General features: G+C 43.5%; 1 protein-coding gene across 6 annotated transcripts in view; it reads right to left on the reverse strand.

Annotated features, from left to right (window-relative positions):
* PRKACA (protein kinase cAMP-activated catalytic subunit alpha) overlaps positions 1 to 27,362 on the reverse strand; it is a 91,160-nt gene that overhangs the window by 4,746 nt on the left and 59,052 nt on the right. For all 6 annotated transcript variants that reach the window (XM_040346318.1, XM_040346317.1, XM_040346319.1 and 3 more), the window contains 7 exons: positions 19,591 to 19,652; positions 15,196 to 15,324; positions 11,893 to 11,991; positions 10,537 to 10,619; positions 10,330 to 10,456; positions 7,809 to 7,904; positions 962 to 1,084 (listed from right to left, as the gene is read on the reverse strand). In XM_040346318.1, the coding sequence (XP_040202252.1) occupies positions 962 to 1,084; positions 7,809 to 7,904; positions 10,330 to 10,456; positions 10,537 to 10,619; positions 11,893 to 11,991; positions 15,196 to 15,324; positions 19,591 to 19,652 (719 nt within the window). The remainder of the gene's footprint in view (positions 1 to 961; positions 1,085 to 7,808; positions 7,905 to 10,329; positions 10,457 to 10,536; positions 10,620 to 11,892; positions 11,992 to 15,195; positions 15,325 to 19,590; positions 19,653 to 27,362) is intronic.

Raw genomic sequence — 27,362 nt, forward strand, 5'->3', positions numbered from 1 at the left:
GACTATGGACGCACAAATAGGATTAGTGGTCAGTGGATCTCACCATCTTCGCCGCTTGCTGCGTAGACTCGTCCCCTTCATCCCGGAAGAAGACACAGCAGTAGTAGTTGGAACACTAATCAATTCCAGATTCGAATATGCAAATTCCCTCTACCTAGGACTACCGAAATACCAGATTTCTCGTCTACAAGTCGTCCAGAACACTGCAGCCAGACTGGTAACTGGTAAAAAACCATGGGAACCAATCTCCCTGGTCATGAGGACCCTCCCCTGGCTAGCCGTAAAGGATCGGGTGACATTCAAGACCCTCTGCCTCACACACAAATGCACGCAAGGAAACGTGCCGGAATACCTATGTGAGCAAATAAAACACTACACCCCAAATCGGGCCTTCCGATCAACTAATCAGAACCTCCTCCGCATCCCCAAGTCCCGCTACAAATCTAAAGGAGAACGAAGATTCGCAGTCAGAGGACCACGGTTATGGAATGCTCTTACCTACAGACATTTGGATGGAAGAAAACCATCGAGCCTTCAGAAAAAAACTTAAGACCCATCTGTTCTGAAGCGTAGCTGGACGACGACATTGGATACATCGCCTTGAGGCGATTTAGTTCGCATTTGTAGCGCTATACAAGTTACAAACTCACTCAACACAACTTTGCATTGAGAATGTACATGTATTTCTTTTTGTGCATATACAATAGAAAAAAGTAAAACAATAAAATAAATGCAGACACCACAAGAACTGATAATATTCAATATATACATTTTTGGTTTAGATATACTTTAAGTTGTGTCATCCACCTGGCTGCACTGTGGCAGAGCTATGCAAGACTCAGGACTGCATGGACAGAAATACAAATTCTTTGACAGTTAAAACAGCTCCCACTTTTCATTTCTGTGTATTTCACTGCTGGCCTGGAGTTTAGCTTTAAGAGAAAAAACATGAATCACGTACCTTCCCAGATACAATCTTTTCATAGATCTGAATGGGCTGATCTGCAAAGAACGGAGGATAACCTGCAGCCATCTCATAAATCAGGACACCGAGCGCCCACCAGTCCACAGCTTTATTATATCCCTAGGAGACAGAAGAGAGAAAGCACGCCATTATAGACCAGCAACTAGCATGATACAATTGTACTGCCTGTACACTTGGTGTAGATTTTCCCCAGGTTTATGTGAGGTTCCAGCTGTGTGTTGGTCTCTCCGTACCATCCATAAACACGCTGATGACTAAATGAGCTTGTAACCAACATGCCAATACCAAGTGGATGTAGGATACGTAACATACGACTGACATTAACAATCTTTCAATGCCCATCAGCAGAAGATCTAGGCCCGGGTGTGAGGGTCTCTTCATATATCAGGTTGCAGAACCAGTTTGGTATATACAATGGTTTTAGGGCTCATTCTCAGGGCCTTAGAATGAACATATTTCTGTGGAGGGTATCGCTAAGTGCTTCCGATCAACTGTGAACAGGAACCCTGTACAAATCAGTGACATCTGTAATCTCATATGGAGCGATTACCTGTGGCTAGGGACCGGTAAGTGGCCTTCTGTTCACAGATGATCTCAAACACCCAGCCATACCTGGCACAGAAATGGTCTATTCCGGGCGGTATACACCATGAACATCGCCAAGAATGAGCCCTCACTGCCAATCCTTGGAGGTGTAGATACAACTGTGCATGTTCTTTATATACACTCCTGGTCACAGTGAAGGGAACCAAAATTATAGGGCTTGACTTCTAAGAAGTGCAGCGAGAGGAAACCAGAAGAGTACCTGTCACCCAATTTAAAAAGTAAACCCCCCTACCGTTTTCAGCCAAGGAAGTGGCCAACTTTGCCTCTGTTTAATCTACAACTGCCATGATACTGCACATGCACATTTTTATTCACTTTATTTTCTATTTTAATATTTTTGTAAATTGGAAAACTTTTTAAATTGGAAAACTTTTCAAATTGGAAACTTTTCAAAATTCTACTTCAACCACTTAAGGACCGAAAGGATTTGCCGCCTTAATGTCCGGGCCATTTTTCAGATATGGCACTGTGTCGATTTAACTGACAATTGCGCACTCGTGCAACGTTGTACCAAAATTAAAATTGACGTCCTTCCCCCCCCCCCCCCCCCCCCACAAATAGAGCCTTCTTTTGGTGGTATTTTATCACCTCTGCGGTTTTTATTTTTTTCCTCTATTCATTACAAAGTGGGACGTCCCAGAGCAATGCTCAATGAAGGGTGGGAGACACAGATCCATGCAGGCCGCTAACAGACAAGAAGCCTTATACTGCTGCCTGCAGCCGCTATCCCCGAAGGCAGAATCCTCATGTCCTCTTACATCAATTTGATAGAATTTGGTAAATGTATAGACTGAAGACCAAGTAGCAGCTTTACAGATCTGAGCCATGGAAGCCTGGTGATGCACTGCCCATGAAGCACTTACTGCCCTGGTCGAGTGCGCCTTAACAGAAAAGGGAAGAATCTTGGTCCTTAAACCATAAGCTTAAATTACTTGTCAAATCCACCTGGAAATGGTGAATTTTGATGCCGCTTGGCCCTTCCTGGGACCATCTGGCACAACAAACAAAGCATTCGTTTTGCGTATCTGGGCAGTTGCCTGCAGATAAACTTTTACTGCTCTCACTACATCTAGAGAGTGCAATAACTTTTCCCCTGCTGACCACGGCTCAGGAAAAAAGAAAGGCAAAACAATGTCTTGATTTAAATAAAACGCAGATACCACCTTTGGAAGAAAGGTAGGATGGTGGCAAAGTACAATTTTGTCCTTGTGACAAACTATAAATAAGGCTCTTTATAAGAAAGAGCTGCCAACTCTGATACTCTTCTAGCAGAAGAGATAGCAATCAAAAAGGCAAACTTCTTGCTCAAAAGAATATGGCGGATAGGTTCAAACGTTTTCTTTTGCAAGACTGACAATACCAAGTTCAAATCCCAGGGACATAAGGGAGACTTAACTGGCGGATTTATCCACAGTACTCCCTGAACGAAAGCCGTACTAGGGAATGAGATGCCAGCGGTCTCTGAAAAAAGACTGATGGAGCCGATATTTGACCCTTGATGGTACTCGGGGCTAATTTCATATCCACTCCTAATTAGCAAAAGGCGAGAATCCTACTTATAGCATACTTTTGAGGATTCCACCCTCTGGATTCACATCAGGAAACATACGCCTTCCAGACTCCGTAGTAGATAAGCCTGGAAACTGGCTTTTTTGCATTAATGAGTGTAGGAAGAACTGGACCTGAGGCCTCGTTTCTTTAAGATGTAGGTCTCAGCAGCCAGATCGTCAAATTTAGCTTTTGTAAGAAAGGGTGGAACACTGGATCCTGTGACAGCAGGTCGTGACGTAGTGGAAGCACCCAAGGTCTTCCTACCGCCATCTTTATGATCTCAGTGTACCAGGGTCTCCTGGGCCAATTCGGGACCACTAAGAGCACCGGTATCCCCACATTCTTGAGCTTGCATAGCAATCTCTGTGAGAGGGATCGGAGGGAATGCATAGATCAGTAAAAACCGATTCCAAGGAATTATCAAAGCATCCGTTCCGTAGGCCAACGGATCTCTCGTCCTGGACACAAAGTTGTCCAACTTCCTGTTGAGCCTGGAAGCTAACAGATCTACATTCGGGGTCCCCCCCCCATCTCTGGCATATTGCCTGAAAGACATCGGGGTGGAGGGACCACTCTCCTGGTGACAGTTTGCTAGCGACTTAGATAGTCCGCTTGCCAGTTCTCTATCCCTGTAATGATGATCGCAAAAAAAGACAAAGGAACATGTTCTTCTGCCCATGTCAAAATCTGATTCACCTCCTTTTGGGCATCCCGACTCCAGGTGCCTCCTTGGTGATTGATATAAGCTACTGCAGTAGCATTGTCAGATAGAATCCGAACACGGTGATACTGTAACCTGTGTATCCAGGTTCTGAGGGCCAAGTATACTGCCCGAATCTCAAGTATGTTGATGGGCAGGCTCTCTTCGGTTTTGGCCCAGGTACTCTTGGCTGAAGCTTTTTCAAACACTGCTCTCTAGCCTAACAGGCTGGCATTCATAGACACCACCTTCCAGGTAACTGGGAGAAAGGACCTTCCTTTCCGCAAGTTCTTGGCCTTTAACCACCAACTGAAGCTCTGGCGCACGGGTAAATCCAGAGCTCGACTTTTCCTGTTCCAGGCCGCTAGAATATTGCCTTGCAGTAGTCCCGAATTAAACTGGGCATAGGAAACAGCCTCGAAGGAGGCCACCATCTTCCCTAATAGCCTCATACAGAGGCAAATCAATGGTCCCCTCTTCACCCTGACTTTGTGGATCAATTCTCTTAAAGACTTGATCTTTGGCTCTGGCAGGAATACCCTGCTTTGGGCTGTGTCTATGATCATGCCCAAATACTCTACCCTTCTTAGGGCTTGCAGGGAGGATCTCTGTACGTTTATGATCCATCCTAAATGCTCCAAGTATTTTATGGTATAGAGCACTGCATGATTTAATCCTAGATCGTCTAGGTAGGCTGTCAACCACTATGCCCCGTTCCCTCAGCAATGCCAACAGAGGGGCCAGAACCTTTGTAAATACTCAGGGCGCAGTTGCCAAACCAAAAGGGCAGAGCCACAAACTGGAAGTGACGATCCACCGCAAACCTTAGGAACTTTTGGTGAGCGGGATGGATAGGCACATGTAAGTATGCATCTTTGATGTCTATAGACGGCAAGAATTCTCCGCCTTGTAGGGTGGCGACCACTGTTTAAAGTTTCCATTCGGAAATGGCGAATGTTTAGGAACCGATTCAGAGATCTTAGATCCAGGATGGGTCTGACTTCTCTGGTTTTGGAACCACAAAGAGGTTTGAGTAAAAACCTAAACCTTGTTCCTTTAGGGGTACTTCCATGATTACCCCTTAAGACATTAAGGGATCCAATCCCTTGAAGAAGGACTCTCTTTTTAATGGATCTTTAGAGAGCCTTGAACTTCGGAACTGGTAAGGTGGGATCTTTCGAAATTCCAGTCTGTACCCTAGGGATACTACGGAAACTACCCACTTGTCCTGGATCTCGGTCTACCATGCCGCTGAAAACTGCTGAAGCCGTCCCCCCACTCGGCCGAGCGGGGTGCTGCCTCTTCATAAAGCAGCCTTGGGGCTTTACTTGTTAGCTTTTGAACCCCACGGCTTCTTGTTCTTCTGGGCCTGGACTTTAGGCCTTGTGGCTGGAAAAAAATGCCATCGCCACTGGCTGGAGGCAGATCTTCCAGAAGCCGGGAGAGAGAACGTTTAAAACAAGGACGCTTGTTTTTCTTCTTCTCAAGCAAAAAGGGTAGTTTTACCTCTCAATATCTTTTGGATATAGTTTTCCAAATCATCCCCAACGAGGCGTTCGCCATGGAAGGGGAAACTGGCCAAAAGTTTTTTGCATGGAGCTTCCTCTGACCAATGCTTTAGCCAAAGAATTCTGCGCATATGCACCAGCTGGAGCGCAAGGCGAGATGCCTGTTGGATAGAATCTCTAATGGCATCCACTGTGAAACATAAGGCCCTAGGCATATTTTCCCAAAATTTGATCTGCTCCGGAGGCAGATCTTCCAGCCCCTGTTTCACCTGGTCCTTTAAGACCTGACACATACCAACCGCTGCCACAGCAGGCTGGGTTACTACTTCCGCCAGGAGAAAGGAAGACCTTAGTAAAGATTCCAACTTTTTCTCAGAAGGATCTTTAAATACCTAGGCATTGTCCACCGGAAAAGTTAGGCTTTTATTTACACAAGAAATAGCTGCATCCACAGAAGGCAGACTCCACTTCTTGGTAAACTTCTCCTCCAAAGGATAAAGAACGTCAAACTTCCTTGGAGGAGAAAAATGCTTATCTGGTTGTTTCCAGTCTGCGTAAATCAGATTCTCCAATAAAGAATGGATCGGAAAGGCACAAGCAGCCTGTGGGGATTTTAATGAACCCAGAGAGGAGACAGGTGATTCAGTTAACTCAGCAGAGGGTAATCTGAATGTAGAGCGTACCGCTTCAGCATAACATTGCACCTGTAACTTCAGAACCTGGGAAGCAGAAAAAGGTTCCTCCTCGGATGGGGCCTCATCCTCCTCAGATTTCTCTGAAAGGAGATCTGCTTCCCTTTTTGTCCTTTTCTGAGGACTTTGCGATTAATGCAGCAATTCTCCCTTCTAAGTTTGTGCTGCCCCAATAGGGGCATAGAATATGAGATGCATAGCGTCAGTTAATATTAGCATTGTTATATAGATTAGAATTTATATAGTGTGGTTTGCCTACTATTTTCTCATAGCTAAATCTATGTGTTATCCTATGCTGCCATCTAGTGGCCTTTGTTGCAATGCAAATGTTTTATGTGATTCTTTGAGTTACCACATATTTTCACTGTATGTATGCCCCTCCCTGCTTCCTGTGTGGAGTACTTCCTGTGTCATCTCTTCAGCCAGCAAGCCACATGTAGAAGGACACTTATGTACTCTGCTCAGTACGTAGGAAAGGCATCATCTTTTGACCGCACAATACTATCACCATTCATCTGCTGTTCCTGTTATCTGCTGTAACCCCTGAAGTTTAAAGAATAAACACCTCTTTTGAATGAATCGGTATTGACGAGTTCAGCTGTCTGACAAGGATTGTCCGCAGTGAGTATATCTGCTTATACAGGCCAGGCATAGAGGTCTCAGCAAGGGATATATCGCTATCACAACAATCGGAGTCAGAACAAAGTTGTTCAGGGCTGTCGCCAAAGTGTCCTCAGTGACATATGCAGGCACCGGCACCACAGGAGAGGCCGATACTTCTTATGGAGGTAATGGCTCATCCTGTATAGGTGCATCAGGTATTACAGGAGAAGAAGGTACCGAGCAGGTGCGGCTAGAGCCACCCGTCTCAGGCGGCGGTGCTTTTTTTGTCCCTGAATTTCTTCTCTGGGTAGACATTTTACTAAGCAAAGCCGAGGTACCACAAAAATGCATATACTACTGTGCTAGTTTAAAAATCTACATATAAGTATGCAACTAATAACACACAGCTTCATGCTAGAGTAGGTGTCTTATCATTGGGAGTGCTCAGCCAACCACATGGAGATCTTACGTGCCCTTACGCTGCTGTGTCCCTTCAAGGAAAGCTCCAGGCTTGTGAGGCTCCTTTTATCACTCCTGCATGATTTGCCATAGGAAATAGCATGCCCACACACGCCCGTGCACGCTCACGGCCCCCCCTTCATAGCTCATTAGCATAAAGCGCACCCTAGTCAGCACGACCTAGGGGTGATCCAATGTGAGGATGATCCCCCTGCCACCTGCCTGAGGAGGAAAAAGCAGAAGTTCATGGCAGAGCTTCAGCAGCAGGAGTGTGCTTGTCCGGAGAAACTGACACTGTTCTGGAGCATGGTGAGTGGAACTCCGTTCTTTACTCCCTCCAGTGGTGGCCAGAAAAAAGACACCTACTCCAAAATAGGACAGGTTCTTAAGTTTAAAACTTAAGACTCTTTGCCAGCTTACCTTCTCCCCGCCACAGGTTTTCTGCCAAGCAGAACCAACCAATCTTCCCCTATCACAGCAGGGTATGTGTGCCAACCTTCAGGGATATGGGTTCCTACGTAAAGCAGGCCTCTTCCCTGGGCCTTGTAAAAGACTCTGCCAGGACTTTTAGCGTATAGAGCAAAAGTGCTGGAGCCTAGAGCCCAGTCCTCTGAAGAGAGACATTACAGCGCTGAAAATTGGTTTGGGCAGGAAGGGGTGGCTGGTATTGAAGTGGTTAATGAATACCAGAACTGTAATCTCACCTTGCTGAGAATGATTTCGGGGGCCAAGTATTCTGGGGTCCCACATAGAGTCCAAGTTCTTCCTTTGACTCTCTTGGCGAAACCAAAATCTGTCACCTAGAAGAAAGAAACAGGACCAATAGTTAGGTCAGATTTAACGTGCATTTTGCTGGACACAAGTCCCCCCAATTGCCCCCAGCCTTTAACACAAGCTAGTGACTTTATTTAAATTATAACTTTTGTTTTATTACATTCTTTATTTTGGACCCAGTGATGTAAATCACTAGGTTTCTATGCTTCCCTATGTCATGCATGCAGAACGATCAGGGCTGGCAGGAGGGTCCAGCAGGGTGTTGGGCACATCTTCCGAAGAACCATCAAAGCACCCCGGTCTCAGTACTTTTCTCAAGAATCCACAACCCCGATACAAGCAGGAAGCCAGGAAATGTCTCACAGTGTGCGGTGAAATCAGAGAAAGCCGTTTACGTACAGGAGACTGACGGTGAGGCTGGAGTTCAGCTTTGAAGTGCCAAATCAAATGTACAGCATCGATTTCTTCTTTATTCAGTTTAAGGCTTTATATGCACCTCGAATAGTTGAGTCTTTGTTAGGGCCCCTCAGGGGTGTAGTTATAACAGATACAATACTACTATCTCTTACACACTGCAGTATTTCACTAAAAGCAAATGTATTCTGTTTTTAGTTTTGGATCGCGTGGGGAAGGGTTTTTGCTGTCTGTGTCCCCATGAGGGAGATTCACCCTCTCTATTTCGCTTGTTTACCGTAAGAAAAAAAAAACAGAAAAAAAACAAAATTGGGTTGTCCCCAGAAAAGTATTAGCGGGGAAATCTTCCAATGAGGACACCCTGAGATCCCTTCACTTTGGAGGGATTTCCTCCCACTTCCTGTTTTGGCTATAGGACAGGAAGTGAAGGGAAATCTCCCCAATGGAACTCCGATGGCAAGAAAAACAAAACAAATCTGACACAAGTTAAAACCCTCCTTTACTCTATCCAAAAAAAAAAAAAAAAGTTTTGCTTCTAGTTAAACAAAAAATAAAATAAAAATTATTATATATATATATATATATATATATATATATATATATATATATATATATATATATATATATATATATATATATATACATATACATATACACACACACACACACACATATATACACATATACACACACACACACACACACACACATATATACACATATACACACACACACACACACACACACACATATTATATATATATCTATCCTGTAGATGGCAGTGTGAGCAGTAAACTAAACCCAATGTAAAACAGCAGTAATGCAAATAGATTGACATCCAGCACACAAGAGCACCATCTACAGGCACCAAGTGAAAAAACACCCATCAGATCTCATCTTGGTCTTAGCCCAGTGCTTCCCAAATCCAGCAATGGAGTTTGCTCAATGAAAATCTGTGGCATGATTACCAGATTTTGTATTTAACAAGTGCTGGTCTTTAAAGCTGATGAATAGCTGTTTTATATTAATCAGCACCAGGGACCCAACTTGCTGTAATGAAGTGTGCCCCATGCACAGAGTAGGTATACAAACCTATTGCCAAGTCCCTTCTTATAATGACAAACTTCCGGCGCTCCTAGGGTTAACATTCGCCTCTGAGTGCAAACGAGGTGCACCGCCCACCCCTTCCTCCTCCATTCCGATGCAAGGTATTCTGTGATTGGAGAAGGCAGATCTTGTCATTCTTCTGCCCATCCTCCATTCGCAGGAACCCTGTGCGTTCTGGGAAAGGATACTACAAATGAATTAGGTGGGCAGAAGGGGAGGGCCCAACTGTTTCACACTTGTAGTGGCTGATCTAAAAGTGGTTTTAAAAAAAAGGGTAAAAGGTTTTTACCTTCATGCATTCTATACATGAAGGTAAAAATACTTCAGTGTACAGTCCCCCCCCCCAGCCCCCCTAATACTTACCCAAGCCCCATCTCAATCCAGCCAAGAGCAGAGGCTCTCCCGGGTCTCTCTCTTCTTATTGGCTGAGCCACAGCAGCGGAAGACTGGCTCCCGCTGATGTCAATCACAGGCAGTTAGGGGGGACTGGGGGGCGGGACTGCACCACTCTCTGTGTGCCTATTAGACACAGAGGGAGTGAGGGAGCGAGCACGCATGAGTGCCCCCAGAGCCAGCAGCTTGCTCTGGGGGTACTAAAGGAGAGGGCCAGGAAGTAGAGGATAGAATTTGCTCTGTGTAAAACCATGGCACAGAGAAGGGAAGTATGATATGTATTATTTTTAACCCCTGCTAGCGGCCGAAGGAGTTAAAAGTGCCAGTATTGCTGCGCTTCCGAATCGCTTTTCAGGTGCTTCGGAAGCGCCTTCGGTATGAAAAGGGTCCAAATGAAGGTAAAAGGCTCTTCTTGGGATTCCTGCCCACCGGAAGTTAGGAACATTGTACTAACCTGGAAACACTGGATAACACATACAATGCAATAGGTAAAATGGATCTGCGTTCATATTTAATCAGCATGTGGAAGTACAATACCTGGATGTAACCTTGCTGGTCTATGAGCAGGTTTTCTGGTTTCAGGTCTCTATAGATTAGATCCAAAGAGTGCAGATATTCGAAAGTTAATACAATCTGAGATGCATAGAATCGGGCGTGAGGTTCACTGTACGGGGAAAGGCAAGATGTTAGCGACACATGGATGGAAATATTCTCTTCATCCTCAAAATGGTAACAGCGCTTTACCTGAAGCGTCCGATCCGGCGCAAGTGAGAGAACATCTCACCCCCTGCTACATATTCCATAACCATATACAGGTTAGTGTTGTCCTAAAAAACAAAACAGAGGTAGGAGATAATGGGGAAATTGGAGAGCTTAGGAGACCAACGACAAGGACTATCAGTAATGAGGTGGATGATGATAGAGCTGCGGACAGGCGGTAGACTGGTGCTAATGGGATGATAGCATAGTGGGAGGACACAGGGGGGTAAACTGGTGATAGCAGTGCATGGTCAGAGAGGAAGATAGGGTATGATGGTGGCGATAGTACAGAGGCTGGGCACATTGCCAGCAGACTGGTAATAAAAAACTGTGCTGGCAGAGAGGCAGGTGTAGTGGAGAAGGACAGTAATGATGAGACAAGACACATTACAACAGAGTGGTGATAATTTTGTGCTAGTAGACAGACAGACCAGTGATCATATAGAGGCAGGGCGCATTACAGCAGACTGGTAATAACACTGTGCTGGCAGAGATGAAGGTGGTAGTGGGGAAGGCCAGCCATGATGATGGTGATTGCATAGAGACAAGACACATTACAGCAGAGTGTTGATAATATTGTACTAGTAGAGGGACAGGAAGTAGAGGGACAGGAAGTAGAGGGACAGGAAGTAGAGGGACAGACCAGTTATGATGTCCGTGATCATATAGAGGCAGGATATGTTACAGTACAGTGAGAACATTGTACTAACAAACAGAGAGGAGGGCTGGTTATGATGGCAGCGATAGTATAGATGCAAGACACATTACAAAAGAGTGGTGATGACATTGTGCTGGCAGAGAGGTGGAGGTGAGCAAAATGGTCATGAGAATAGATGGTATTGAGGCAGGACACATTACAGCAGACTGGTGATAACACTGTGCTAGCAGAGAGACCGGGAGAAGCGAGGAAGACCAGTGGATGTTGGTAGTATGGAGGCAGGACACATTACAGCAGAATGGGAGTAACACTGTGTGGCATGGAGGAAGACCGGTTATGATGACAGTAAAAGTATGGAAGCAGGACACAACAGCAGAATGGGGATAACACTGTGCTGGCAGAGAGACAGGAGACAGACCGGTGAATAAATGGTGACAGTATAAAGGTAGAATACTGCAGCAGACTGGAGAGAATACTCTGCTGGATTGAAGATATGATGTATAGAGGCAACCTGATGACAATTAAGGGTGGTGGAGATACAATGAGAGTTGATGCTTACACAGTCATGTTAAAAAAAATAAAAAATATAGCAAAACAAACAGATCCCAGGAGGATGGAAAACAAAAAAGCGGAATAAAATGTTACCCTATATACAGATATTCAGTGCGTTCCATGTAAATTACCTTGAATGAATACTCCAACCGAACAAGAAAAGGGAAGTTAACAGCCTGTAGGATCCGCTTCTCATTCAGCGTGTGTTCAATCTGCTTCAATTTCACCACCTGAAGACCAAGCAGAGGGTTATAATTAGGGTCTTATGGTGCCCACAGGTGTTAGAGGAAGGTAGAACATTCCGGCACAATCCTCTGACCTCCAGTACCAAAACAAAATTTGGTTACACTGAGGGTTGGCATGGTGAAGGCAAACGAGGACCCATCCCAAGAAGGGCAAGAGTAGTTGGCCAACCAAAACCTAGAAAAGTGTCAATTTCGCTCTGCATGACCCAGTCATGAGATTACTCAACAAGAACAGATTAAAACTTAAAGCTTTTGTTAAAGTGGAAGTAAACCCTCCTATCTTTTTCAGCCAAGGAAGCTGCCATCTTGGCCTTTGTTCAATCTTCAACTGCCATGAAGCTGCACATGTGATCAGCTATGACACCAGCCATTGGATGGTTTGGCAGTTTGGTTGAGAGCACAACCAATGTGCAGTTAGCACTCCCGGCATGCCGGGAATGTTAACAGTTTTTTTAAGTGTTACATCGATGGGTTTACTTCCGCTTTAACAAAAAAAAAAAAAAAAGAAGATTCTGTTCCATTAAAGCATGTTATACAGCAGTGCTGGTCCTGTGTCATTTGCCCCCCTGTATTACCTAAAATACCTGTCTGATCCTGCCAGTTTCTGCCCTCCCCTTTGTAAACTGACCACGGATCATGGCTGCTGAGCCCTGACACCGTGGTCAGTTTGCATGCCTCCATCACCCACAGCCCTGCTCTCTGATCTCCCCCCTACCTGTGACAGTGCCTAGCCCCGCAACTCCTGCTGCTCAAATGACATTTATATTGTCATACGATCAGCGCTGTGTCCTAATCCTGTGTCCACCTGTGCGAGCGATAAAAAAAAGAAAAAAAAAAAAGAAGCATTACTTTAGCTGTACCACTGATCATCTTGGTGACCTCCCAGTCCTACAGTTTGTACCCAACTGGGGTAGGCTGGCCTAGGTCGCCGAGTACTGTATTCTTTTTCTGTTAAATGTTTGCCTGTACAAGGTGATTATACTTACTACTTACTTACTATATTGAATGCAACTACCTCAAGTGTTGTAAATTGATAAACCCAATATAAATGTATTGATAAAAAAAAATAAAAAAAAAATAAAAAAAAAGCAGATTATACCAAATTTCACAGAGGCTCTCTCCCCTCTCCATAGTGACATCAGCGGGGAAATCTCGGCCCCACCCACTGCAGCTGTCAGACAGGGAAAGGAGAGAGCCGGCCGGTCACGTGATCGCTGACAGGCGCTGTGAAATGAGGTATCGGCTTTAGAGAATATTATATATATAGAAATATCGCTCACACAGGGGGACACAGGTTTAGGACACAGCGCTGTGGCTTAACAACCATTTAAACAGACAATGCCATTAATAAAAGAACTAGAGGGATAAATTATCTAAAGGCATGAAGGGGTAGACAACATGCTATGGGCCAGTTTGCTTAAGGGCACATTTAGACTTGCGCTTGGGAAGGGAGGGGGCGGTAAAAATGGGAGCCTGGTTTTTAGTGTCCCCTTAAGCCAGGTGGGGGGTATACACCTGCTGTTACAAAAATGATCCCTTCTGATACATTCGGCAGGCAGTACTGCCACAAACACGACCTATTCAAGTGAATAGGGCAACGCTGTAACCACCCTACAATCGGGAGTAATGCACATATTTGCAGCATGATGGTGTGGCATTTACAGGGTTAAAAAGGCGGGGAGGAGGAGATGCAACTTGATTGGTTATAATGGGACCTTTTCCAGAGGTCATAAGGGCCTGTAGCCTAGTACTTCCTTGTACCAGGAAGATATCACACAATGATTAAAAGGTAACAAAATCTACAATGTAAAAGGGACTCTGTCGCTGTTCTAAATATGAAAACTTACCCTACAAAAGAGCATGCAAGCCTGATGTGACTGCAGCACGGACCTTTGAAGGGACGGCACGGGTATACCGTTCCTTCAGAGAGCATGCGCCAGTGATGTGATGGGCTGCATGCAGTGTAAAGATCTCCTAAACTGAGCAAGTTTAGGAGATATTCACTGTACCTACAGGTAAGTCTTATTATAGGCCTATCTGTAGGTACAAGGGCCAAAAAAAGGGTTTACTTCCACTTCAACTTATTTAGCAATTTCAGTATCTCTTCTATTGTATTTGAACTACATGGGCCAGGCTTCGCTCCCCACAAACATCAATGCGTCTTGGCTGCACATGATCCGGTTGACGAATTTTCCTTCCCCCGGGACCCCTTTTGGTTGGGCCCGACCACTGCAGACCGGGATCATCCCACAAGAGCTGCCGTATTGGAGTTGCTCTGACCCAGTCATCTGACCATTACAATTTGGCCCTCGTCAAAGTCGCTCAAAACCTTACGCTTACATTTTTTTCTATTTTCAAACACATCAACGTCAAGGACAACATGTTCACTTGCTGTCCAATACAGTTGTGCTCATAAGTTTACACAGTGCCGATCCTGACCTCCCTGGGGCCCTAAGCAAAATGACATGTCACATTAAAGTTGAGAAGTGGGGGGGCTGCCTAAAATGACATGTCACATTAAAGTTGAGAAGCGGGGGGGGGATGGGTGGTTGGATGGGTGTTCTGCTGTCATAAATTACATCTTACATTAAAGCTGACTTCTTCTTCTTACCTCTTCTCCCATGCAGCCAGCGAGTTGAGAAGCGGGGTGAGGGGCCGAAAATGACTTCTCACTAGTAGTTTGGGGGGCCCTCCGCAGTTTTGCGGGGCCCTAAGCGGCTTGCATAGTGAGCCTATAGGGCGGATCGGCCCTGAGTTTACATACCCTGGCAGAATTTATGATTTCTTGGACATTTTTCAGAGAAGATGATTGATAACACAAAAACGCTTCTTTCACTCATGGTTAGTGTTTGGCTGAAGCCTTTTATTATCAATCAACTGTGTTTAGTCTTTTTAAATCAATCACAAAACAGAAACTACAAAAATGACCCTGATCAAAAGTTTACATACCCTGGTGATTTTGGCCTGATAACATGCACACAAGTTGCCACACATCATAAACCCTGCCAGGGTATGTAAACTTATGAGCACAACTGTATATCCCACCCACTTTCAGGTGCCATTGCCACAAAATCATCTTCACCTGTCAGTGGTCATAATGTTATGGCTGATCCGTTTAAAACACAGAAAGATTATACTTTCTTTAAATACAGAATATCAGGTTTATGAGATTCTGATTACAGGTCTTACCTTCTGCTTGTCCAGGATCTTCATAGCATAATGATGCCCATTCTCTTTATGTCTTACAAGCATCACCCGCCCAAAGGAGCCTGTGCCCAGAGTCTTGATGCGTTCAAACTGGTCCAAATGAGCAGTGTTCTAAAGAATGACGGATAAGGATAAGGATAAGGGTAAGGACGTGCTGGCTGTAGACAGTGTACTGTGTGTACGGGTATCTATACCAGTAATGGCGCAGCTTGGCACCCCAGGTGTTTTAGAACTAAATCATGAAAAAATTTAGTTCCAAAACATCTGGGGTGCCAAGGTTCGCCATCACTGGTCTAAACAATACATAGAGTTTCTAAAGCTTACATGTTCAACACTATTCAAAAAAACAAACAAAAAAAAAAATAGCACTAAATGCCAAGCCTGCAGCAACCAATCAAAAGTTATCTTGGCCTGGTCAGACTTAAATTAAAAAGATATTAAATCCCCAGTTTAAGAACTTTCAACAACTGATTTAATCACTTTACTGGATATACAGCTTTTTTTTATATGTTTTAATCCTTGCCTGTGTTCCCGTTTAAGCTGGTACCATCACTGCTGCCCCAGGTTTCCTGTTTCAGAATGGCTTCTTTCTCTTGAAGCATGCTGCAGAGTCATGTCTACCTATACTGCATGCATCAATAGAAACACAGAGGGATCAAATAACACAATAATTATCGTTTATAATTATTGTGTCATTTGATCCCCTTTTGTGTGTGTATTTGGCTTATAGTTACATATCTTTTATTCTTATTTGTTGGCAGGCTATGGGCTTTGTTCAAATTATATATATATATAAAAAATATTCTCTGTGTGTGTAATATATATATATATATATATATATTTATTTATTTATTTTTCTTATACACACACACACACACACACACACACACACACACAACATTCTCTCTCTGTGTGTGTAATCCATTTTTTATATTATATATAAAAAACATGTATTACACACACACACAGAGATTATATATCTCTCTGTGTGTGTGTAATACATTTTTTTTATATATAATATAAAAAAATGGATCACACACACACACAGAGATTATATAATATTATATATATATATATAATCTCCACAATGAGGTGTGGCTGTAGTTCTACAATGTATGGTGTGGTATTTTCATTGTTCTTTAATTCTCATACATTTTTTTTTTTTTTTTGTGTGTGTGTTCCGATAACTTTTTATAATGTTTATATTGTGTGTATTGGTTTAGTGTTGCTTTGAAAATACTAGGAATGCATTTGACGGGACTTGAAACAGGAAAAGCAAGTATGTGATTAAGAACATCTGTGATTGAATTTTAGATCTTCATGTATATATTGATTCTGAGATTGTATTCCCACATGGTTTTGACAAAGCAAGAAACTTCTTGTGAAACGCGTTAACCTTACCATCCCCTGCCTGTCCGTGCTTAGAGGTTTTTATCATTTTTTGATACTAAAAAAGTTGACATTGCACTGTATGGGTGTGCAGCCATTCGTCTTTTTGTTTCCACTATCGGAATGTCGCAGCTGAAAAATCGAGACACAGACCAGTAAACAATTCCAATCTTCTATTGTTCAATTTTGGTGAGACTCTGCAAATTGTATCCTCAGTTTCCTGTTCTTAGCTGACAGGAGTGGCACTCGGTGTGGTCTTATGCTGCTGTAGTCCATCTGCTTTAAGGTGGGATGTGTTGTGCGTTTAGAGACGGTATTCTCCATACCTTGGTTGTAACGAGTGATTATTTGAGTTACTGTTGCCTTTCTATCATCTCAAACCAGTCTGCTCATTCTCCTCTGACATCAACAAGGCATTTTCGCACTACAGCCGCTCACTGGATATTCTCTTTTTCGGACCATTCTCTGTAATCCCTAGAGATGGTTGTGTGTGAAAATCCCAGTAGATCAGCAGTTTTTGAAATACTCAGACCAGCCCGTCTGGCACCAACAACCATGCCACGTTCAAAGTCACTTAAATTCCCTTTCTTCCCCATTCTGAGGCTCGGTTTGAACTAAGTCATCTTCATGTCTAGATACCTAAAGCCACCGATTAGCTGCCATGTGATTGGCTGCTTAGCAATTTGTGTTACCAAGCAATTGAAAAGGTGTACCTAATAAAGTGGCCAGTTAGTGCAGAGTCCTGAAGAAGCGGCTTGTGACCGCAAAACGTGTTAACTAGGAAGGAAGAGAAGAAAGAGGAGGAAAGAAGGAAGAAAGAGGAGGAGAAGGAGGAAAGAAGGAAGAAAGAGGAGGAGAAGGAAGAAAAAGGAAGAAAGAGGAGGAGAAGGAAGAAAAAGGAAGAAAGAGGAGGAGAAGGAAGAAAAAGGAAGAAAGAGGAAGAGAAGGAAGAAAAAGGAAGAAAGAGGAAGAGAAGGAAGAAAAAGGAAGAAAGAGGAAGAGAAGGAAGAAAAAGGAAGAAAGAGGAAGAGAAGGAAGAAAAAGGAAGAAAGAGGAAGAGAAGGAAGAAAAAGGAAGAAAGAGGAGGAGAAGGAAGAAAAAGGAAGAAAGAGGAGGAGAAGGAAGAAAGAGGAGGAGAAGGAAGAAAAAGGAAGAAAGAGGAGGAGAAGGAAGAAAAAGGAAGAAAGAGGAGGAGAAGGAAGAAAGAGGAGGAGAAGGAAGAAAAAGGAAGAAAGAGGAGGAGAAGGAAGAAAAAGGAAGAAAGAGGAGGAGAAGGAAGAAAAAGGAAGAAAGAGGAGGAGAAGGAAGAAAAAGGAAGAAAGAGGAGGAGAAGGAAGAAAAAGGAAGAAAGAGGAGGAGAAGGAAGAAAAAGGAAGAAAGAGGAGGAGAAGGAAGAAAAAGGAAGAAAGAGGAGGAGAAGGAAGAAAAAGGAAGAAAGAGGAAGAAAAAGAAGAAAAAGGAAGAAAGAGGAGGAGAAGGAAGAAAAAGGAAGAAAGAGGAGGAGAAGGAAGAAAAAGGAAGAAAGAGGAGGAGAAGGAAGAAAAAGGAAGAAAGAGGAGGAGAAGGAAGAAAAGGGAAGAAAGAGGAGGAGAAGGAAGAAAAGGGAAGAAAGAGGAGGAGAAGGAAGAAAAAGGAAGAAAGAGGAGGAGAAGGAAGAAAAGGGAAGAAAGAGGAGGAGAAGGAAGAAAAGGGAAGAAAGAGGAGGAGAAGGAAGAAAAGGGAAGAAAGAGGAGGAGAAGGAAGAAAAAGGAAGAAAGAGGAGGAGAAGGAAGAAAAAGGAAGAAAGAGGAGGAGAAGGAAGAAAGAGGAGGAGAAGGAAGAAAAAGGAAGAAAGAGGAGGAGAAGGAAGAAAAAGGAAGAAAGAGGAGGAGAAGGAAGAAAAAGGAAGAAAGAGGAGGAGAAGGAAGAAAAAGGAAGAAAGAGGAGGAGAAGGAAGAAAAAGGAAGAAAGAGGAGGAGAAGGAAGAAAAAGGAAGAAAGAGGAGGAGAAGGAAGAAAGAGGAGGAGAAGGAAGAAAAAGGAGGAGAAGGAAGAAAAAGGAAGAAAGAGGAGGAGAAGGAAGAAAAGGGAAGAAAGAGGAGGAGAAGGAAGAAAAAGGAAGAAAGAGGAGGAGAAGGAAGAAAAAGGAAGAAAGAGGAGGAGAAGGAAGAAAAAGGAAGAAAGAGGAGGAGAAGGAAGAAAGAGGAGGAGAAGGAAGAAAAAGGAGGAGAAGGAAGAAAAAGGAAGAAAGAGGAGGAGAAGGAAGAAGGAGGAGAAGGAAGAAAAGGGAAGAAAGAGGAGAAGGAAGAAAAGGGAAGAAAGAGGAGAAGGAAGAAAAAGGAAGAAAGAGGAGAAGGAAGAAGGAGAAGAAAGGATAGAAAGGGAAGAAAGTGAAGAAAGAGAAGAAAGGAGAAAGAAGGAGAAAGAAGTTTTGCCTTTAATTATACTTTGAGCTTCAGGCTGGGTTCACACTTGTGCAATCACAGACAACGCATGCGATTCGCACTGCATTGATTTGCAGATCACATGCGATGTCTTTGCGATGCAAAATTCAGCCATACAAAATGTATGAATGAAATCACATCAAAATGGTGCAGGACTCGTGACACCCATGCGATCTGATTTCTGCACCATTTGGCAATTTCCACTGCGATCTGCAAACAAATCTGGGGTGTCATTAACTTTACATTGACATTCGCAGCGGTTCGCAGATGTCAGTGTGAACCAGTGTGCGATTCAGGTGCGATGTGGAAACCGACACTGAATGACAGATTTTCCGCATTGCATCAGTGTGAACCGGGACTGAAGAACTAAACTGTCCCATCAGACATTCTATACTGAAGAGTGGATATCAGGAGCAGGAATTTCAGACAAGAGATACAATACAGGCAATCGTAAGGTAAATGTCCCCATCTTTATAAAGCGGATTGGAATCCATACTATAGAAGTTGCCCTGGGTATGTAGTAGGTGATGCAATGTGCACAGTGTATATAGAGCTGTAGGTGTTACCTGTGCTGGGTTTTCCCATTTCTTCAAAAAGTCTTCCTTTGCTTTGGCTAGGAATTCTTTCACTGCAAAGACAAAAGAAAAAGAAAAATATTAAGGACCTGAAGAAGATTCCAACATTCTAGATGTAAACAAAAATAGTAACTTCACAACAAAACCTCTAAATGAACACTTAGAGGTCCTCTTCAAAAAACACTCATCGGACGACCGTCGCACACATTCGTACAGACTGTATGAATTTTGCCTGTCATTTCTGTAATAGACCATTTCCTTTGGTTGTCGGCTCCATCTAGTGGCAAAAATGCAATACGGTATTCTGACATTCCTCAATGAGAAAACTGTACTGCATTTTGGCCACTAGGTGGAGCCGACGATCATAGGAATCATACTATTACAGAAATACCTGTATGAACGAGTGTGACATTTGACCAACTAATAAAAAGTACACACTTTAATCATCATGGGAACGGTTTTATCTACCAAAGGAATCATGTGAAAACATCTCTCTAGCTTGCTGATTGGATAACAAAGAAGCAGACAGATGGGGTCACCCTTCTGCTCACTCCTCCTGGTAGAACGCGTACTACAGCAGAGACTGATTGGTTCCTAGAGATGCCCCTCCATCTACACTAGCTTGTCAAAGTATTGAGACACCTGCCTTTACACGCACATAAACTTTAATGACGTCTTAGTCTTAATTTGCAGCTACAACTCTTCGGGGAAGTCTATCCACAAGGTTTAGGAGTGTCTATGGGAATGTTTGACCATTTTTCCAGAAGTGCATTTGTGAGGTAAGGCACTGATGTTGGACAAGAAGATATAGCATCAGGTCTGACTCCTAGTTAAAAATACCCATATAATCTACTTCTGGGTGTATTTATTATACATCTTTCTGGGTGTATTTATTATACATCTATCTGCGTAAATTCACAGCGCTATTTAAGTACCTGAAATATGTAATAAGTTGGATATATTATTACCATTACACATAATAAACACTTTATAGTAGTGATTATCTGTTTTCGTAATTGTAAAAGGCCAATTTGTGTGTTTTTTTTTTAACCCCATCATGACAGAAAGAAAGAGAGAAAGAAAGAGAGAAAGAAAGAGAGAAAGAAAGAGAGAAAGAAAGAGAGAAAGAAAGAGAAAAAGAAAGAGAAAAAGAAAGAGAAAAAGAAAGAGAAAAAGAAAAAGAAAGAGAAAAAGAAAAAGAAAGAGAAAAAGAAAAAGAAAGAGAAAGAGAAAAAGAAAGAGAAAGAGAAAAATAAAGAAAGAGAAAAATAAAAAAAGAAAAAGAAAAAGAAAGAAAAAGAAAAAGAAAGAAAAAGAAAGAAAGAAAGAAAAAGAAAGAAAAAGAAAAAAAGAAGGAGAAAGAGAAAAAAAGAAAGAAAGAGAAAAAAAGAAAGAAAGAAAGAAAGAGAAAGAAAGAAAGCTGTTACAAAATGTCCTTTGCTGGCCCTACATGTATCAATTATCGGATGTGAATATTCTTCGTACAAAATTTCACTTGCTTTTAACATTCAAATTTTAAAATGAATGTCATGTCTGATCGCAAACCACATACAGTCTAGAAAATTCCTTTGACCTGAAAGTTTTCTATTCTGCCCAGAGAATCCTCTTGTGATCCTGGCCCCTCCCTCCTGTCGAGTGCCCCCACAGCAAGCAGCTTGATATGGGGGCACCCGAGCCGAGTCACAGCTCCGTGTGTCCATTCAGACACGGAGCGCCGACCTGGCTCCCTCTCTCCCCTGATTGGCTAGCTGACTGATTGACAGCAGCGGGAGCCAAGGGTGCATATGCTGTGTCCGCCAATCATGAAGGAGAATCTAGGAAGGCCAACACTCGTGGACATTGAGGGACATCCGGTAAGTATTAGGGGGGCTGCTGCACACAGAAGGCTTTTTAGTTTAATGCAGGAAGATAAAAAAAATGTACGCCTTTAACCATATAGCTGGTTATTTATATTACCACTGCATAGATATATTTAAGAATAAATGGTATTTTTTTTCAAAACTTTACATATTCGCTTATTTATACAAAACTTTAAAATTGTTATCCGATTAACCGAAACAATAAAAATCGGCCAACTATTCGATTATGAAAGTAATGGTTAGTATCAGCCCTAATTTTGAACAACCAGCTTGTAGCGTTCATTCTTCCCGTGCAGGTTAGAACGATCCGATTGGTTACGACGACTACCAGTGACAACTATAGCGTTTCTGAGCAGACAGACGAGCGCCGTGCTCAGACACATCCTTCCCGCTGGACTGTGATCCACATCTGTTCTACATCAGATAAGAAGGTCATCAGCCGTACACACAGTGCTGGAAGTTTCCACCTGTCTTACCAGTGTAACATAAATAATGATAATAACATAGTAAATGGGGTGTATGTGCTGAGTAGGTGGACAAGAAATGCCTCACCGGCTCACATGTTCCCACAGATTCCAAATCACATCATTAGGGCCTCTGTCCTCAGCAATAGACAATAACTACTTGCATCCTTCTCTGTCACAACAGTCACCCTAAGGCAGGCCATACATTTTAAATTATTTTTTCCGTGTTGATGGGGGAATCCTTCCCGCCACACTATTGTGTTCTGCCGGTGGCGAGCCTCCCCTGCCAGCAGAATGCAATGATCAGTGTTGCCAGCCACTTTCTGTCAGGGGGGGGGAACTTGCACTTTAGGCCCCTTTAGGTCCGCCTGTCAGTTTTGTCGGCGGACCTGAACGGGCGCTCCATACCTCTCTATGGAGCGTCGGATGTCAGTGGAGACATGTCCGCCGCTGACATCCGACCCGATCTGATAAAATCAGACGGATGGCGATACGTCACCATCTGTCCATGGCGGATCGGATGAGATCTGATGAAAACTGCACAAAACCCTCCCGCTCAGTAAGCGGAGAGGGACCTGTCACCCGCGGGTTCAGCGGAGAGATCTCCCGCTGAGCTGGCGGACCTCTGAAAGCGGATCCGTCCCCGTGTGAAAGGGGACTAAAAAGACGAGTTCCAGGTACGGATATTTTTTACATATTAACTGGTTAAAGACTGGCTCGCACACATATACGTCAGCAGAATGGCATGGCTGGGCAAAGTGGCATATATACGTCACTTTGAAATTCCCTGCCACGAGCTCAGTGACCGTACCCATGGACTCGATGTCTCGCGATCGGGTCACAGAGCTGCAGAATGGGGAGAGGTTAGTGTAAACAAGCATCTCCCCGTTCTGCCTAGTGACACCGTCATCGGGAGCAGCGATCAGTGACGTGTCACGCGTAGCCACGCCCCCCAACAGTTAGAATCACTCCCTAGGACACCTAACCCCTTCCCTGCCAGTCACATTTACACAGTAATCGGTGAATTTTTATAGCATTGATCGCTGTATAAATGTGAATGGTCCCAAAATAGCGTCAAGTGCCTCTGATGTGTCAGCCATAATGTTGCAGTCACACAAAAAAATAAATAAAAAAAAAAGATTAATAAAAATGCCATCAAACTATCCCCTATTTTGTAGATGCTATAACTTTTGCGCAAACCAATCAATAAAACGCTTATTGCGATTACCAAAAATACGTAGAATACGTATCGGCCTAAACTGAGGAAAACATTTTTATATATTTTTGGGGGGATATTTATTATAGCAAAAAGTAAAAAATATTGACGTTTTTTCAAAATTGTCGCTCTATTTTTGTTTATAGCGCAAAAAATTAAAACCGCAGAGGTGATCAAATACAACCAAAAGAAAGCTCTATTTGTGGGGAAATAAACAACGTCAATTTTGTTTGAGAGCCACGTCGCACGACCGCGCAATTTTCAGTTAAAGCGACGCAGTGCTGAAAAAGTGGTCTGGTCATTTGGCAGCCAAATCCTCCGGGGCTGAAGTGTATAACATTGGTCCAGTTTGTATATACCCCACCTGGCTGATCTCCCTGGAAGATGGAAATCATTGTAGTAGTGATGCCTGCTACAGTAATCTCCACTAGCTTCTGGGCCTGTGCCAAGCAGTCGCCGTGCTGCAAAGTGAACACATGGGTGCCAGAAGGAGAATGCTTTGCATTAGCGCAAAGTGTTCTCTGATTGGATGAGGGGGAGAGGTGGGGTTGTGATGTCACAATCTTCACCTTGGCTAATCAGACTATGCTTTGCCTTCACTAAGAAAATACAAAGTTCTCTGAATGGTGTCGGGAGGGGGATCTTTACTCAGCAAGCAGCACAGCCACTCATGGCAGGATCTGGAAGCTAGTGGAGATCACTGGAGTGGTGGAGTTTACCAGCTTCCACAAGGATCCCACAGGTACAGAGGAATAATTATCTGATCCCCTGCTGATTTTGTACGTTTGCCCACCGACACAGAAATGATCAGTCTATAATTTTAGTGGTAGGTTTTATTTTAACAGTGAGACAGAATAACAAAAATATCCAGAAAAACGAATTTAAAAAAAGTTATACATTGATTTGCATTTTATTGAGTGAAATAAGCGTTTGATCCCCATCAGAAAGATTTCTGGCTCCCAGGTGTCTTCTATACAGGTAACAAGCTGAGATTAGGAGCACTCTCTTAAAGGGCTTGTTACCTGTATAAAAAAAAAAAAAAAAGAGACCTGTCCACAGAAGAAAATCAGATTCCAATCTCTCCACCATGGCCAAGACCAAAGAGCTGTCCAAGGATGTCGGGGACAAGATGTTAGACCTACACAAGGCTGGAATGGGCTACAAGATCATCGCCAAGCAGCTTGGTGAGAGGGTGACAACAGTTGGTGCGAGTATTCGCAAATAGAAGACACACAAAATAACTGTCAATCCCCTTCGATCTGGGGCTCCATGCTAGATCTCACCTCGTGGAGTTTCAATGATCATGAGAAAGGTGAGAAATCAGCCCAGAACTACACGGGAGAGTCTTGTCAATGATCTCAAGGCAGCTGGGACCATAGTCACCAAGAAAACAATTGGTAACACACTACGCCATGAAGGACTGAAATCCTACAATTGGTAACACACTACACTGTGAAGGACTGAAATCCTGCAGCTCCCGCAAGGTCCCCCTGCTCAAGAAAGCACATGTACAGCCCGTCTGAAGTTTGCTAATGAACATCTGAATGATCCAGAGGAGAACTGGGTGAGTGTTGTGGTTAGATGAGACCAAAATCAAGCTCTTTGGCATCAACTGAACTCTCAGAATTTGGAGGAGGAGGAATGCTGCCTATGACCCCAAAAACACCATCTACACCATCAAACATGGAGGTGGAAACATTATGCTTTGGGGTTGTTTTTCTGCAAAAGGGGACAGGACAACTTCACTATCAAAGGGATGATGGACGGGGCCATGTACTGTCAAATCTTGGGTGAGAACCTCCTTCCATCAGCCAGAGTATTGAAAATGGGTCCTGGATGGGTATTCCAGCATAACAATGACCCAAAACACACGGCCAAGGCAACAAAGGAGTGGCTCAAGAAGAAACACATTAAGGTCCTGGAGTGGCCTAGCCAGTCTCCAGACCTTAATCCCATAGAAAATATGTGGAGGGAGCTAAGGGTTCGAGTTAGCCTCAAAACCTTAATGACTTGGAGGGGATCTGCAAAGAGGAGTGGGACAAAATCCCTCCTGAGATGTGCAAACCTGGGGGTCAACTACAAGAAACGTCTGACCTCTGATTGCCAACAAGGGTTTTGCCACCAAGTACCAAGTCATGTTTTGCGAAGAGATCAAATACTTATTTCACTCATTCACATGCAAATAAATCCATATCTTTTTTTCACCCTTTATCCCGAAAGAAGACATTGCAGTCGTGGTGGGAACAATCATCAATTCCAGACTTGACTACGCAAATGCCCTCTATCTAGGACTCCCCAAATACCAAATCACTCGTCTGCAAGTCGTTCAAAATACGGCCGTTCGACTAGTGACTGGAAAAAAACCATGGGAATCAATCTCACCTTCACTGAGATCCCTTCATTGGTTGCCAGTAAAAGACAGAATCACTTTCAAGGCACTCTGCCTAACGCATAAGTGTATTCAAGGCAACGCCCCCCAATATCTATGCGAAAAAATAAAAGCCCATAACCCCAATCGCATTCTGCGATCCACCAATCAAAACCTCCTCCAGATACCCAAGGCCAGATACAAGTCCAAAGGAGATCGAAGATTTGCAGTCCAGGGACCTCGCCTGTGGAATGCACTACCAACCACCATCCGACTGGAGTCGGACCACTTGGCCTTCAGGAGAAAGATTAAAACCCATCTCTTCTGAGGTCAAGGGGTTCCTTACCCATGAAATGGATACAGTGCCCAGAGGCGATTCAGTTCGCATGTGTTGCGCTTTACAAGTCTCTCACTCACTCAAATGTGTTTGTTATTCTGTCTCTCAGTAATAAAAAAAAACATTTAAAAATTATAGACTGATCATATGCCAGTGGGCAAACATACATAATCAGCAGGGGATCAAATACTTTTTTCCCCTCACTGTACAGTATATGCATAGCTACAAGGGGCCAATCTGGAAAAATAGTCCCATCTGGAAATCAGCTTTTTTTTTTAGATACAGTAGGTGAACTTTAGAGAAAAACATAACCATCATGTTTAGGGACTGTCCAAAGAACGGCTCTCTATCTCAGACCAATCCCTATTGAGACCACGACCTCCATCTTGCCGGGTCGTGGCTTCCAATCTCCTCCAGAGTCTTCAGCCAGGACAGCCCCGCGAGCAATCGGCAGTCCAGCGCAGGCACGCCCTGAGCGGTAACTCCTCCCACCCCCTAGCCCGGTACTGGGGGCGTGCACTTGTGGGGTCTTGAGAATTGGAGCTGGGTGTCAGATGGGGATCAAGTATCTCTTCTCCACCTTGCCGTCATACGATCAAGGAAACCTACACTGACACTTTCCTAGCACTGGATTGTATGGCACGTGTTCTTTTCATGGTACGTGATCTGTAGCTGGACAGATGTGTCGCCTATATAATGCCTGCTATATACAGCATGTCTATTGACTATGTCTATAGCAAACACGCTATAAATCACACAAAAAAAAGTTTATACTCCTACAATAAAAGTACGAGAATATCTGCAACTCTATGCTTTTATTGTACGAGTGTCAACTCCCCCTTGGGCCGGATTCACACTTCTGAGTGACCAGAACGCAGGTAACATGCATTGCTTTCTTGGGTGGCACTCATTTTACACGTCACTCATTTTTTAAACAAAAAACGTTTATAAAAGTTTTAGATATTACACAAATAAGGACGTAGTGGGTCTGCATAAGAGACAACACAAATATAAATCCAATAGTTATAAGAACAGATCAGTTGTCACAAAGCAAATGTAAGAGCAAGTATGACCTTGCAAGGTCACATCCAGAAATTCAGGCGTGGAATCAGCGTTGACCCCAAAGGTACATCCCCATAAGCTGCCAAGTAATATAGGAAAAATACAAAACCAAAAACCTAAGCAATAAACATTTCCATTTAAAGCGGAGGTTCACCCTAAAACACCTATGTACTATTACATCAACATTTTTATTGCTGTACATACCGTTTATATAGTTAATTTTCTTTTCGTCCTCCCCCGGGGAATAGGCGTTCCTATGAAGAGGCTTAGATGATTGACGCGCGTCACGCGTTCCGAAAATAGCCGATCTGAGACTCGGCTATATACGGCGCCTGCGCAGTCAGCTCCTAGTCTGTGCGCAGGTGCCGTATAGCACCGTGTCCCAGATCGCCTATTTTCGGAACGCGTGACGCGCCTTTTCCGCACGTCAATCATCTACGCCTCTTCATAGGAACAC

This window comes from Rana temporaria, chromosome 3 (assembly GCF_905171775.1).
Source record: "Rana temporaria chromosome 3, aRanTem1.1, whole genome shotgun sequence".
Lineage (NCBI taxonomy): Eukaryota > Metazoa > Chordata > Amphibia > Anura > Ranidae > Rana > Rana temporaria.